We start from the raw sequence: 13468 nt of genomic DNA on the forward strand, positions 1-13468 counted from the left end.
ATGGCGAATTCAAAACCAACTTCGCATTCAAAACTCGAAATTTCCCGACTCGAAGTCGCAGACGTTGACGGCGCAATCGAGACTATCCAACTCGCCTTCGCTGGTGACCCGTTCGCTGATTGGATATACGATCGCTCTAAATTCTCGCCGAAACGAAATCATGCCTCACTTACAATTCGTATGAAGTGGGGTATGCGAAATGGTCACATCTATGTCGCACATACCCCGGAACGTAGATGTGCTGGTGTAGCAATGTGGGTCGGACCGAAGCCACTGGATGAAAAGCCGACTTGGGATGACTGGTGGCAGGATTGGGTGTTGTGGTTTAGACAATTGGGGATGAACACGAGGTTTGGGAGGGGTGGATTGAAAGTTAAGGTATCTACTTGTATACTCACTCACCTGTATGTTCTTTCTCGATTAATCCGGGCTGACGCAAAATATTTTCTACAATTCACAGCGCTACTACCTCTGGAAAGAATCGCAATCCAAACTACAATCCTCAGTCTGGACTAATCCGGAAGGATATTGGTTTTGCAACATCCTCGCAATCCACCCTGATTGCCAAGGAAAGGGTATCGGAAAGAGACTCATGAATGAGGTTTTCGATATTGCAGATTCAGAAGGTATCCCGTGTTACCTTGAAAGCTCGAAGTTTGAGCCCAACGTCAAGATTTACGAAAAGATGAAGTTTAGATTTGTGAAGGAGGTTAAGTGTGATGATGGAGATGGCACTTGTACCCTGTTCAGTATGATCAGAGATCCTCCGATCAAGGGTAGAGAAGAAGAGAGTGCCAGTGAATCGAGTGAGGGGTCCGGAAAGGATGTCGATGCGATTGTTGATGCTGTTACCTCTTGAACAAGATCTGGACCATGAAGGGCGGTGATATTGATTTTTTGAACTTGTGACAGTCTTTTCCGCTATATCTCTTTTTTTTATATCCCTTGTCTTTGACAGCATTTTATCTTCGAAGCGACAAAACAAAACAAAACAAAACAAAAAACAAGTACACAACCGGCGCAAATATCTCCGGATTGGGGGGCAATATACCCGACGAAATACCTGCATTGAGTTTGATGGTAAGGGGTTTCTTGGGAGCAAATAATTGTTCTTTGAGTTAACTTTTTTCTCTTGTTTTTATTTTATTTTATTTTGTTTTGTTTTATTTTATTTTTACGAGGAGCGAGAAGTAGTGGAGGGAGATGTCGATACCTCGTCCATGCGGGTTTTGGCTTTGATAATCTTTTTGCCTTTACTACATTTTTGTACTATTGCAGTACTGGAAATATATGCCTTTATGATATTGTATATCAAAACGAGAAACTCTCAAACTAGGTCTAGTTAACTATGGAAAATGAAAGGCTCTCTTTGACGAGGTGCTATGAACTTTGATATTCCTATGACTGTAAACTTATCACTGAAAGTTTACGAATGCACCGCCATCTATTTTTCTCGTGTGTTAATAAGACGTACCGAATTTAAATGAAGGGGTAATTTGGTAACTTACCGACTAATAATTGCGCTCCGGTCTATATTATTATTGTTGTAATTAGTATTTCAAGTCTATATCAAGAGAAACAGGCTGATAAAAGAAGGGTGATGGGTATACATACCATGTATCTCGATAAATCACTTGCCAAAAACACCACGGGTCCAGCAATATCGGTCGGATGCCCTAGTCTTCCTAGAGCCATTCTCCCTTCCATGTACTTCCGCTTCTCCTCATCCTTCAAGTCTTCTTCATTCAATCTTGTCCGAATGACGCCCGGAAGTATAGCATTACACCTAATTCCGTACTGTCCCAAGGCACATGCTGCACTCTGCATTAAGCTCAGAACACCTGCTTTCGTAGGTGTATAGTGTGTCTGCCCCGCTCCACCAACTAAAGCCGAAATAGAAGATATAGCGATAATGCTACCACCCTTCCCGAACGACTTCATAGCATTCGCAGCAGCTTGAGTAGAATAATACGCCCCATCCAAATTCACAGCTCGATGTTTCTGATACAACTCCGGTGGCAAAGAAAGAAATTCATGAAAATCACATATCCCAGCATTAGAAACGAATATATCCAATTTACCGAATTTTTCTATCGTCTTAGCAATGAATTCTGTGGATGTTTCGGGCTGTGAGATATCGCCGGGGACGTTTAGAAGGATCGAGTCAATTTCTGTGGGATCTGAGAGGGTAGCTGCGATTTCGGATTTTAGGGAATCAAAGGAGGCTTTGGAGGAGGCATCGTCTAGGTGGTTTATGGAAACGGTGGCACCTTGGTGGATTAATTCCTTGACTATGGCACGGCCGATACCTGTGACGCCACCGGTGATAGCGGCGGTCTTGTAGGCTAGGAGGGTGGTGGTTGGGTATGGCTGGGGTTCGTAGGAAGACATTGTGATGGTAATTGTTTAGATGGGTAAATAGGCACGCTTAAGATATCGCGATAAGAGATCCTATGAAGCTTGAAGTATGAATATGGTATGTTTCTTAGGGAGGAGGGGCGTTTTATATGGAACTTGCGGGGTGGAAGGAACATCGTCTCGACGAACCTTAAGGTTTGGTGTTGAGCGAGTAGTTCCCACAATTTCTCGTCTCGATCTCGTCTCGACGTCTTTATCCGTGCATCAAATCCGGGCCCAGCAAAACCATGAATGATTATTGGTGGATGTGGGAGCTACCGCAGTATGCGGGCACGCGGGAGGTTCTAGAAATATTCTTTCCGTCGAACAGAAACATTCTAGCCTTGGGCTAAGGAATTGATTGAGTTTGAAGTCAGCGAGTTAGGTTACAATTATGGACTATAAATGCTTAATCTTCTAGTGCTACCTTGTCCCTCGTGCCGGGTAGATCTAGACTAATATTTAGAAGTAGTATGCACATGCATAGCTCTATAGCTGCCTGGCCAGGCTAATACATGGTAGGGTTAACGTATTTCACCGAGTTGTTGCGACGTTGCCAGCCATTTGAAAAACTGACAGAGATTTTCAATTTCCGAAGGTTGCTTTTTGGTACCTAATAGCTAATATATAATATAGGTGTGTGGATCTAGGGTCGTGAATTGTGTACTAGTTAATTATCCATACAATCTCTTCAAGCCTCATCACTACACTATCAATCGATCACAAGTACTCTTCCCCCTTTGACGACCACTATCAAATCGAATTGAACCTCCACCAAATGTCTTTGCTCTCCCTCCCACAAGAATTAGTGGACATGATCTTTGCAGAAGGTCTCAGACCGTCAGATCTTGGCAAAGTCCGACTATTATCAAAAGACTACAATACCAGATTCAAAGAACAATTCTGGTATCAAGTTTTCAAAACCATTCGAATTAATTTAATACCCGAATGTATCAAACGGCTGATTGCTGCCGCTGCCGGGTCCGAAGCTCCCCCTATATGCAACATGTAATTATTTCTCAGGCCTGGAGCCGTCATATGCATACATATGACGGTTTAAGAAATCTTCAAGTCGTGCCGTTGCTGGCCAAGGCATTTTCAACTTTAACGCATCTTAAATTATCGAGTTCGATGTTAATAGCGGCACGAATGCCGTGGGATACTGGAAACCGACAATAGATGCAATTATTGCGGCCGGGAAAACAACGATTGAAACTATAAAGGGTCCGAAAGCCGCAATCCAAATGCCTAAATTCAAACCACTCACAACCGCAAAATTACTGAAGGACTGCAGAACGACGTTTTGCAACTTTAAGTCTCTAGAGATCCAAACATTAGTTCAATGCGAAAACCCTAACGCGACGGCGCATTTTTGGTCCCTTATAGCCGCCATGGGGAGCAAAGTTGAGGACCTTACTATCGGAAACTCACGAATGCCTTTCAGAGATGCCCCGAGCCCAGGCAGACGCAAATCATACTAATGTAAAGACTTCGAACTCCCCGAGTTAAAGAGACTCAAACTAGTGAGCGTTGCAATTACACCGATGGATTTGAAAGCCCTCTTAAGAAATTCTGATGGTATTGAAGCCATTGATATCACTGAATGCCGAATGAAATGGACGATTGGTTTGAGGTTTTGGGACATCTCAAAAGCCAACGGTTCCCACAATTACAAGAGCTTAATTTAGCTATGAGCGCATGTCACATTGAAACTGCCTATGATCTTCCAGAGCGAAAGATCAAGGGAGATTAGACAACAGAGGACTGTTTTGTTATACTGCCTTCTGGAAAGCCCGCTGATTATCGGTTTCAAAGAAATCTTTGGGATGAACTCGAAATGCACCAAGATGTGGATGAGTTCTGGGATGAGCTCACAGATCAGAAGTGGACGTCTAAGCAAACTACAAGATGGAAGAGACGGAGGGTGATTGAAGCACGGTGGATGCTTGAAATGAGTCAATTAAGGAACCCTTATTATATTGATGAGAGCGATCCTGATGTTCAATGGGTGAACCTCCAGATCGACCGACTCGATGCAGAGGTTGATGGCTGATCCTGTATCGAAAGATCATACCCACCAAGAAAATATTAGAAAGAAAGAAAAAAAGATCCAAAATTCATACAAAATCGTCCCGAATATACGGTATTACTTAGTTATACATTAAATTTGTGTTCCTCAACATCTACCATAGTCACAGAATTCGCCCTAAAAACCCTTCCCACTGTCGCAGTTTCAATTTCGTGATTCTCTAGATCATCCCCATCGTTTTCATCATCCCCTTCAATAAACCCCCATTGTTCCACCCAAGCCTTTCTCAAATCAACCGGTACATCGTCGAAATTCGTAAAATTCAAACAACTCGCATCCTCATCTCTGAGAAGATTGATACTGGCTGAATATGTCGAGCCTAGATCGAAGGTACTCCCATAGAGCACGGCAGCATCGCCGTCTTCAGTGTCTTCGAGGCTGTCGTTTTCAGAATCACCATCTTCGTGAGGATAGATTAATTCGTCGTTGTCTTCGCTATCCTCAGAAGTGTAGAATAGTGGAGAATGTGTCCTAGAAGTAGGGTATGAGGGTATTTCGGTGGCAAGGAGGCTGGATAAGCTCGAGGTGCATTGTATATGAGCAGGGCTTGACATTTTAGTGTCGGTTGCGGGTGTAAAAATGTACAATAGGCCGAAAAGACTGTGTTTAAGGAAATTGACGAAGGTTTGGAACAAAAGCCCAAGGAGCTAGGCCAACTGGCCCTTGAAATTTCTACAGCTATCAACGGTACACTACTTATAGGATTTCTGGAGAGTCCAGATAGAGGTCTACGAGGGGGTGTCTAGGCCGGGTTCCATACTACTTCTAGAGTTCGGCGCAATGAGACGATTTGTTCACAGCAAAGGCAACCATATTAGTCAAAGATTTGCGCTATATATAGGATATCTTATAAATGAAGAAAGACAGAATTCTCTAGGGGATATTTCAACTTTCCTATGTAGTGGACATCTTGAAACAGGACAATGGGATCATGAAACAAAATGTCTATGGGCTAGCTGCGCCACATGTGCCACTTATTCCACACCAGGTTTTGATACTACTGAAACTCTGACATCATTTCGAGAGCCATTAACCAAAAAGGAACAGCTTTTGAATTTAATATAGAGAACTTGTAAGCGCATTGACATTATGGCAGAGTAATGCATTAATATCGAAATCAGCCTAAGCTAGATGTGTTGGCCATGTGGTCATTTAAACCCCGGCTAACCGTGTCACCTTGGAAGCTAAGCTCCACGACACCTCCAACGTCAACGTCAACCTCATCCCTTCTGCTATCGATATCGACCATTTCGCCATCGCGATTGCGTCGCTGATGCTAGCCGATGGCGCACAACCGACACGGCAGCCTCAATGGCACCGTCGACCCCTCCAAGAACCCCACATATAACCAGAACGACGAAACAGAGGATATCCCCTCAGACGATGAGCTCTCCACCACACTAACAAGCATTGACCAAGCCTCCACCGTTTCTGAAATCCAAGAATGTCTCGCAAATCTTACAATTCAAGAATCTAAGATATCCTCCCGTCTTTCTGCCCTACTGGCTTCACAGGATGAGCTCTCCCGTGAGCTGTCCAGATTGGACCTTATTCGGGCCAGACTTGGCACCCAAGTCGTCGCTGCACGAGGTCTATCTGCGGGAATGCTGTCTTCTGCGTCTAGTACAGCCTCTCGTATCTCCTCTGCCGTAAAGCAGCTAGATATCGAGCAGGAAAATGTGCGCCAAACGCTTTCCTTCGTCGAAGCAGTTGTGGAGCTCAAAACTTGTGTTCTTGGGGTGTCAGGCAGTATGGGTGCCGCACAGGACTGGGAAACTGCTGCGAATTACCTCGCCCGTGCAGCATTGGTACCAGAGCATATTCTACACTCAGAATTCGCAGAGGAAATGGTGCCTACATCCGAAGAACCTGAGCCACCGGCGAAAACTTTGTTGAATGCTGCGGAAAGTTTGTGTGGATTGTTCTTAAGGGAATTCGATAAGGCTGCTAAAGCGGGTGATGGGGAGAAGATTACGCGGTACTTCAAGTTATTCCCGTTAATTGGGAGATCGGATACTGGTCTCGAAGTTTATGGTGGATATGTGTGTAGAGGAGTGGCGGAGAGGATGAGGGCTGTAAGAGGGAGGAAGAATGACGGACCGTCGTTTTATGCAGGATCGCTACAATCGTTGTTTGAGTATATGGCGGGACTGGTGGAACGACATACCCCGCTAGTCGAGAGACATTATGGAGTTGGAAGAATGGTCAAGGTTATAGATAAACTGCAAATTGAGGTCGATACACAGGGTGGTATTGTGATTGATAGCTTCTGGGAGGAGAGGAGTATTCAGAGAAAGCTCTCGGATATCAAATCCTATGCCTTCTCTTTCCTTGTTCAGTCCTTCCTCTCCACACCATCGGCCTCTGCTGGGACCCCTCGCAGTAGCTCGCCGCGCCCAGGGGCCATAGGTGCCAGTCGAAATAGTGAAGATGATAGCGTCGATGTCAAAGAAATTGACAGTCATTTAAACGAAATTGGGGTTATGCTCTCACGATGGTCACTCTACTCACGCTTCATAGCCCGGAAATGTCTCCCTCCGCCTACAGAGCCGCCTGCCTCTCCAAATGGCAGTTCCCCAGAAGCACCACTAGTCATACCACCCGTTATCAAAAAGTCCGTCCTCTCCACTCGAGTCGACGCAAAACTATCAACACCCTTCGAAGTCATGACCACATTCTTCTTCCGCCGTTCCGTCGAGAAAGCCTTCCAACTTGATGAACTACCTCCAGACCTTCACTTGAATCCATCAAGACCGTTGAAAAACACCACAACGCCATACATCACCCTCTCCGTCGACGACGTAATGTACCTCGTCCGCAATGTCCTAAAACGAAGTTTATCAACACTATCCTCGACTCTTGTCCTTAAGATCATTGCTTCGGTAAAACGTATACTGGAGAGCGACTTTGTCGGCATGATGCAGCGACGAATGCAGCATGATAGCTATCCAAAGAGTAATAACGTCAATTCACCACCGCCGGATGACAAAGTCGTCGCCTTTTGCGTGTTGACGAATAATCTGGATGTTAGTATCGACTATATTACTCGAATTATTCACACATTTTTGGAGCCTTCCGAGGATGGGCCCCAGCAACCAAGGAAAGAGAAAGAAGGATTGGAATCGCAATTCCCGTTTGTAGGGGAGGCGGATAGTGTTAAGAATGCCCTGAACTCGCTAGTTAGCGGGTTCACATTAAGAGCAGGGAATTTGCATGATAATGCAGTCGAAGTGATCTTCAACCAAGTCATCCGACCACGGTTACGACCGCTAATGTCAGAAAGCTTCTCGGGTATAGAGTATATAGTTCGAGAAGTGGATTTGAATAGCGCTCATCAAGTTGAAGATGAAAGCGATGGGGAAGGAAGGGGGGCTAATGCAGTTACTTCACGATTTGCAACCGGATTTCATCACTTGGTGTTCCCGTTGAAGAGGGTTTTGACGGCGAATAGTTATGACAAGTTGTTGAAAACGACGGCGACAAGTGTTGCGAATTTGCTTGCGAAGAGGTTGTGGGGTTTGGCGGGGAAGATCAATGAGCTTGGAGCGATTAGGTTGGAGAGAGATGTTAGTGGGGTTATTGGCGTTGTGGTGAGGGAGGGGAAGTATGGATTGAGAGAGGAGTTTGTGAAGGCGAGTGAGATCGTGATGATATTGAATATGGAGGAAGATGAAGTGGTGGAGGTATTGAAGAAGGATAGTGAGGCTGAAGAGGGGAATGCATCCGGGGAAGCGGTGGAGTGGAGGTTGACGAGGGAGGAAAGAAGACGAGCTAGAGGACTCCTCAAGCATGAGGGCAGGTAGAATCATCTTAAATGAATAGAAGGGAAAAGGTAGGCTTTTAGCGGTGTATATTTGTACCATATAATGCTCTAATGCTGAAAATATGCTTGGTATCTGGTGGACTTTTTCAAGTCGTTTATAATATCAAATAATCTTATATGACTGATCATATCTTCTTCCTTCTCCACTCTAAGCTCTCGGCCCACTCCCTCGTCTGTAACGCAGTACAAAGTGCGCTGTCTACTCGATTAATACCCTCCTCACGGAATATACCTAAACTAACCATCCCTAAACAGCTGTGAAGGACATCTGGTGGGGCACCAGCCCACTTTCCGAACCCGCCGATTCGATGTGCTGTATCTTCAAGTAAGTACTCGCGATTACTCTCTGAATTTACAAGGTGTGCTTTTTTCATCAGATCTAAAGAACCAATCACCCAGAAGCTATAACAGGTATCTGTGCGTTTGTTATCGCGACCGTTAAAGCCGTTGTGTGCATCAGATGGTGGGAATGGTGGGGGTGGCGGGGAGATGTGTGAACTCGGGTCAAAGGCTTCAGGGTCAGTAGGTGCATTTTGACGAGATAGGAGCCAGTGTAAGGTTTTAGAAGGATTTGGAAGGCCAATTGGATAAGATACTGGTTCTTTGGGTGGGTTAAGACGGCCGAGGAGCGATAGAGCTGAGATTGCACAGAACGTATGACCGGCTGTGTTCAATACGCCGTTCATTAGTCATGTAACCACGATCGATGGTAGAATGGGTATAGTATTACCATGAGACTCGGCACCTGGTCGGCTTCCATATCCATAGTCATATGCCTCGCAGGATTGAACATATCGTACTGCCTGGTCGACATCGATATCCCTCACCTCACGCGATAAGCTCCCCTCCTCGCCCCTCAAAAGCCACCGTACCGCCGCAGCAAGGTATATAAACCTCGGATCTCGTGTCGCAGTATCTTCTTTCTCATTTATACCGCTATGCATCTCCGCGAAGCTCCCATCGGCACGTTGTAACGTAGCCAGCCATTCCAGTGTATCTTCGCGGTTAACACGCGTTAGATCGTCGCTGAGTGAGAGTAGCGTGATCAGGCAGAAAAAAGTTCCCGGGAGAGTCGCGGGATCCCAGATACGGTTTGAATCAGATAAATTCTCCTTTATATCTGTCGCGGGAGAGGCACGGAAACCTCCACCGGATGGGAGTTGGCAGCCGTACAGCCAGTCTACCCATTGCGCACGTTCTTCGGGTTTAGTAAGATTGCCAAGTTCACCGAGGATGGAAAGACCGTTGACGCAGAAGAAGGCTAGGGAGGTCCGGTTAAGGTCGTTCGAGGTGTAGTCGGTAGGCAGGAGGGTGCGCAGGCAGCGAAGCCAGTATTTGATGTTACGGTCGCGGTTGAAGGTTGGGCGGGGAGGGGGGGGAGGGGGTTCGTTTGAGGTTGTGGTTGGGGTTGTGTTAGAGACTGTAGCTGCGGGGTCGACGTCCGCCATTATAATCTTATGAAGAATTCCAATATATCTCCGAGAAACTAAAGAGTGTATATCTACCCTGGATATGATAGATGCATATGAATACCAGATTCTCTATTTTTTTCCAGTCGTCGAAAGGAGTGGTATTGATTGAATAGGTGGTCGTTCGTGGGAGGCTCGGTTCCAAACCTGCAGTGCACATAATCTTCATCCCAACCTAAACTCAACTTCGACAATAAAAGCTATGGCCGCAATAGCAGCAATACAGAAAGAAAAAAACTGAACAACTTGAATATGGTACCAAAAGCAAAGGGTTAAATTGTAGGCAGATCTGAGGTTTTGAAAATATATGGGTCAGTCAACCGCTATGTATGTGCAAAGTTTGTACTAGAAAAATACAAGGTGGAAGGATATCTGTTGAAATCGGACCGCTATGAACGCAAATAAATATAACGAGCGACTAGTTTTATTGCTTGTGAAAAATATTCCGTTAAAGTACTCCTTAGCTCCAGTATCAAATATCGAGCTTCATTTTGTCAAAAATTATGGGCATCAAGTCAAAGCTGCTAGTTGACATGTTCCTTGATATCGACTTGTCTCGTACCCAACCATTTCGACCTTGATATCGATATTAATATACCGATATACAGAGGGCTCGATCGAGATAATTGGAGGAGCATGTTAAACGAGTGACGGTAATTGAAGAAATCAAAAAAGATAACCCGCATCAGTACCGTATTTCTCTTTCCATCCGATTTCATTTGAGAATGTTGACAAGCAAATGATACCAGAAGACATGTCCATTCACAATATTCCCTGAGTAAACCCCCCGTTTAGAGCCCCAAACCCCTTCCACCTCCTAATCAATTTAATTAGGCTAAGAAGACACCACCCTCCTGAGACCTCCTCGCATCACCCTCTTCAACACGGGATGGCTCTTCTCCATCTACGTATTGTCTGATCTCTTCCCGGAATGCCCTAAGATGTCTCTTCAAAGTACCATCCTTCTTTGCCAATCGCTTGAAAGTCCAGATTCCCAAGAGTAGCTTGACTGCAGTCATACCGCTGACGCTATAGAGGGTAAGCCCAACAATAGCCCTTAGCTTTCCGCCGTAATGCCAGCCGTAGCCGAAGGTATGAGTCCAGGGACCGGAAGCAATAATTATTATGATGACATGGAGAATGAACATTGTGGCGTTGATCTATTTTAATGGGTGTTAAAAACAAACATAATCGAAGAATGCTCATAATATAAAGAATAACTAAGAGAATGGAGCTTACAATTGCCAAAATTGCGAATTTGAAGCCAGGCCTCTTCTGTTCGTTGAATCGTCGGACGAGGAGGATGGTAGCTCCGACGACGAAGAACTCGATGGGGGCTGTGAAGGTTGTAAGGGCGAGTGGTAGATGTGAGTATTCCCAGACGTTGAGGCTATCATGAATTCCCCAGGCAACGGCACCGCAGAGAAGAAAAGTGAAGTAGGCCTATCATCACTGTCAATACCGACTATTCTAAGATTTCAAGTGGGATTTAATTGGAAGAGATCTTACGAAAACCATCATGATAGCGATAAATCGTCTCTTCTTTTCCTCGCGCGGAATTTCGTACCCATCACGAGTTGCGAAGGTTGGATCCCTTCTGCACCGACGACGACGGAAACATGGAAAGTCGAAGCTCTTGGGGATCTTGATCGTCATGTTGATATTAATGGTCCTCACATCGTCACTATCATCGTCGCCTTCATTAGTAGTACCTATGAAGGCTGTTGGTGGAGGTCGGTGAACAGTTGGATAGCTTGGAGGGAGGACTGGAATGATGGAAGGAGGAGTAGAAGGCCTAGGAGACTCGATATTGACTGGAAAATCCGGCGTGAGTATACGGGCCGGAGACGATGGCTCCTCGGTAGGGACTTTTGAGTAAGCTGGCGCTGCCATTTTTATTTATCAAAAGGAATAGGTCCTTTATAGGATATCCTTTATCGTCACGATACAAAAGAAATAAATCGAAACCCTTTACTCTAGAAATGTATGATAAACTGAAAAGTAAAAGTGTTGATAATGTTGTAAATTTTGATTCTCAAAATATATGTTGAAAATGAGCGGCTCGAAATTTGCTGACAAAAGAGTATTTCAATTTTGGGGTGAGGGGATATATATGACAAAGACGAAAATTGAAATCCTCAGTACCTGGCCCTGCAGAGAGCCTCTTCAATCAATTGATACACTAGATATCCTTCTTCAATACGAGGCAGCACCCAGTCGTCCGACGTCCTGCGCCCGGCTTTGCTGCAGCACAGAAACGCAAACAGACCATGAGGTAGCCCTCAGTTCGAATTCGAAGGGCCGCGCGTTCGGTCGCATCATATTTTCTCCTTACCATTGGTTAGGTAGCCAAGAATAGCTTGTTCCTTTTGGCGGACGCCGCGGACTGGCGACAGAGAAGGCAGGCCAACCTTAAATTCTCGTATCAAGCCTCAATCTGAAGAATTTCAATACAAATTAAAATTGTTTGCATAGCCACCAGGAGTACACATAAAAGGACAGAGATTCTTGCTTTGAGAAGATGTAGGTAATATGTATGACGAGTGCAGTATTTTTCTTTCCCACGATGTCCTTGTTAGAGATTTCTTTTGAATTCTTCAAAATTCGTCACGAAAAAAAATCTCTCAACGTCGTAGACTGGTTGCGTTCCCTAACAGGGTTGGGCACCTAGGCATAGCCTTGCGAATGCGGGGCTACGTAATTTAGGTCCCCGTGAACCGCATAAGCTAAAATACTAATATTAGAAGAAAAAGCGCAAAGATGGGATAAGAAAAAACCAGGGTATCTAAAGTGGATAAAAGAAACATTCTTATCGATCAGATCGTGAGGTGTTTTGGGGATTCTAACGTGGCATTTGTCGTGGCTTGCATCGTGAATTTCAAAAAAAAAAAACCCCCCATTTTGATTCTAACCAAACCCCTGTCTAAACGTCGAGGAGCAACCCACTTGACAGTATTGATACCATAACTCGAAACGACTTCGAGGCATCAAAATGCTCAATCAGTGCCAAAGGACCCCTTTTCTAAATTCCTGTCTGATTATTACTGCAGAAACAAAAGTGAGCTCTTGCTAGCGCTGGACTTTTCTACAAAGGCACTAATCTACGTTTCAATAGATCCCTGGACAACTGATAGCTTCATGACGAGGACAGATACTTCGGGCCTGCAATAATACTCGCTCTTTCCCAGAGAACCGGAGTTAAGGCTTTTTTAATCAATAAGAGCTAGCTGCTATTATTCCTTTCTTTGGCGACAACTGATGCGGGTAGGCATGCTAGGAGTCATTACCTCGTATAGCTGCATCATGACACGCTAGCAATTACTAAGTATTTATCAACTTTTTAGTATTATAAAGATGGCGCAACATTCACCTGGGGAGCTTATCTCTTACCAAGACAATGATAAACAACCTTCGGGCCTTAAAGTTATTTCAATCTTTGTTGATGAAGGGGTCCTGGAGGAACGTCTAGAGCTGGAAATTAAGCTCAGCTCCAAGATCGGTAGCTATAGTAGCCGGTTTCCTGTTTGACGGAACCGATTTGATGCGAGCAAGCGGGCACAGATCTAGATATTTCGTGTTTGTGCCACAAAATACAACAGATACAGCCACGAAAGTACTTAAAGTCTATAGCGCGCATAATCTTATAGCGTGCAATTACTTCTATTAATCAATGATTCTTTAAGGGAAATA

At 44.8% G+C, this 13468-nt stretch overlaps 6 protein-coding genes across 6 annotated transcripts; 2 read left to right on the forward strand and 4 right to left on the reverse strand.

The window, feature by feature from the left end:
• DFL_004238 (uncharacterized protein) lies at window positions 1-859 on the forward strand (the record flags this gene model as incomplete). The annotated part of the gene is made up of 2 exons (XM_067633298.1): window positions 1-378; window positions 461-859. 2 exons carry the CDS (start codon window positions 1-3, stop codon window positions 857-859), a joined length of 777 nt encoding a protein of 258 aa, XP_067491481.1.
• Window positions 860-1415: 556 nt separating this feature from the next.
• Window positions 1416-2391, reverse strand: DFL_004239 (uncharacterized protein; the record flags this gene model as incomplete). The annotated part of the gene is made up of 3 exons (XM_067633299.1): window positions 1416-1444; window positions 1509-1530; window positions 1615-2391. The coding sequence occupies 3 exons, from the start codon at window positions 2389-2391 to the stop codon at window positions 1416-1418; spliced, it is 828 nt and encodes a 275-aa protein (XP_067491482.1).
• Window positions 2392-4551: 2160 nt separating this feature from the next.
• On the reverse strand, window positions 4552-5040 carry DFL_004240 (uncharacterized protein; the record flags this gene model as incomplete). The annotated part of the gene is made up of 1 exon (XM_067633301.1): window positions 4552-5040. The coding sequence occupies one exon, from the start codon at window positions 5038-5040 to the stop codon at window positions 4552-4554; it is 489 nt and encodes a 162-aa protein (XP_067491483.1).
• Window positions 5041-5769: 729 nt separating this feature from the next.
• Window positions 5770-8289, forward strand: DFL_004241 (uncharacterized protein; the record flags this gene model as incomplete). Its single annotated transcript, XM_067633302.1, has 1 exon — window positions 5770-8289. The coding sequence occupies one exon, from the start codon at window positions 5770-5772 to the stop codon at window positions 8287-8289; it is 2520 nt and encodes an 839-aa protein (XP_067491484.1).
• Window positions 8290-8434: 145 nt separating this feature from the next.
• Window positions 8435-9757, reverse strand: DFL_004242 (uncharacterized protein; the record flags this gene model as incomplete). The annotated part of the gene is made up of 2 exons (XM_067633303.1): window positions 8435-8973; window positions 9040-9757. The coding sequence occupies 2 exons, from the start codon at window positions 9755-9757 to the stop codon at window positions 8435-8437; spliced, it is 1257 nt and encodes a 418-aa protein (XP_067491485.1).
• An 851-nt stretch (window positions 9758-10608) lies between these two features.
• DFL_004243 (uncharacterized protein) lies at window positions 10609-11671 on the reverse strand (the record flags this gene model as incomplete). Its single annotated transcript, XM_067633304.1, has 3 exons — window positions 10609-10938; window positions 11018-11221; window positions 11288-11671. The coding sequence occupies 3 exons, from the start codon at window positions 11669-11671 to the stop codon at window positions 10609-10611; spliced, it is 918 nt and encodes a 305-aa protein (XP_067491486.1).
• Window positions 11672-13468: the final 1797 nt, after the last annotated feature.

The sequence above is a fragment of the Arthrobotrys flagrans genome (assembly GCF_004000055.1).
Source record: "Arthrobotrys flagrans strain CBS H-5679 chromosome Unknown unitig_0, whole genome shotgun sequence".
Taxonomy (NCBI): Eukaryota; Fungi; Ascomycota; class Orbiliomycetes; order Orbiliales; family Orbiliaceae; genus Arthrobotrys; species Arthrobotrys flagrans.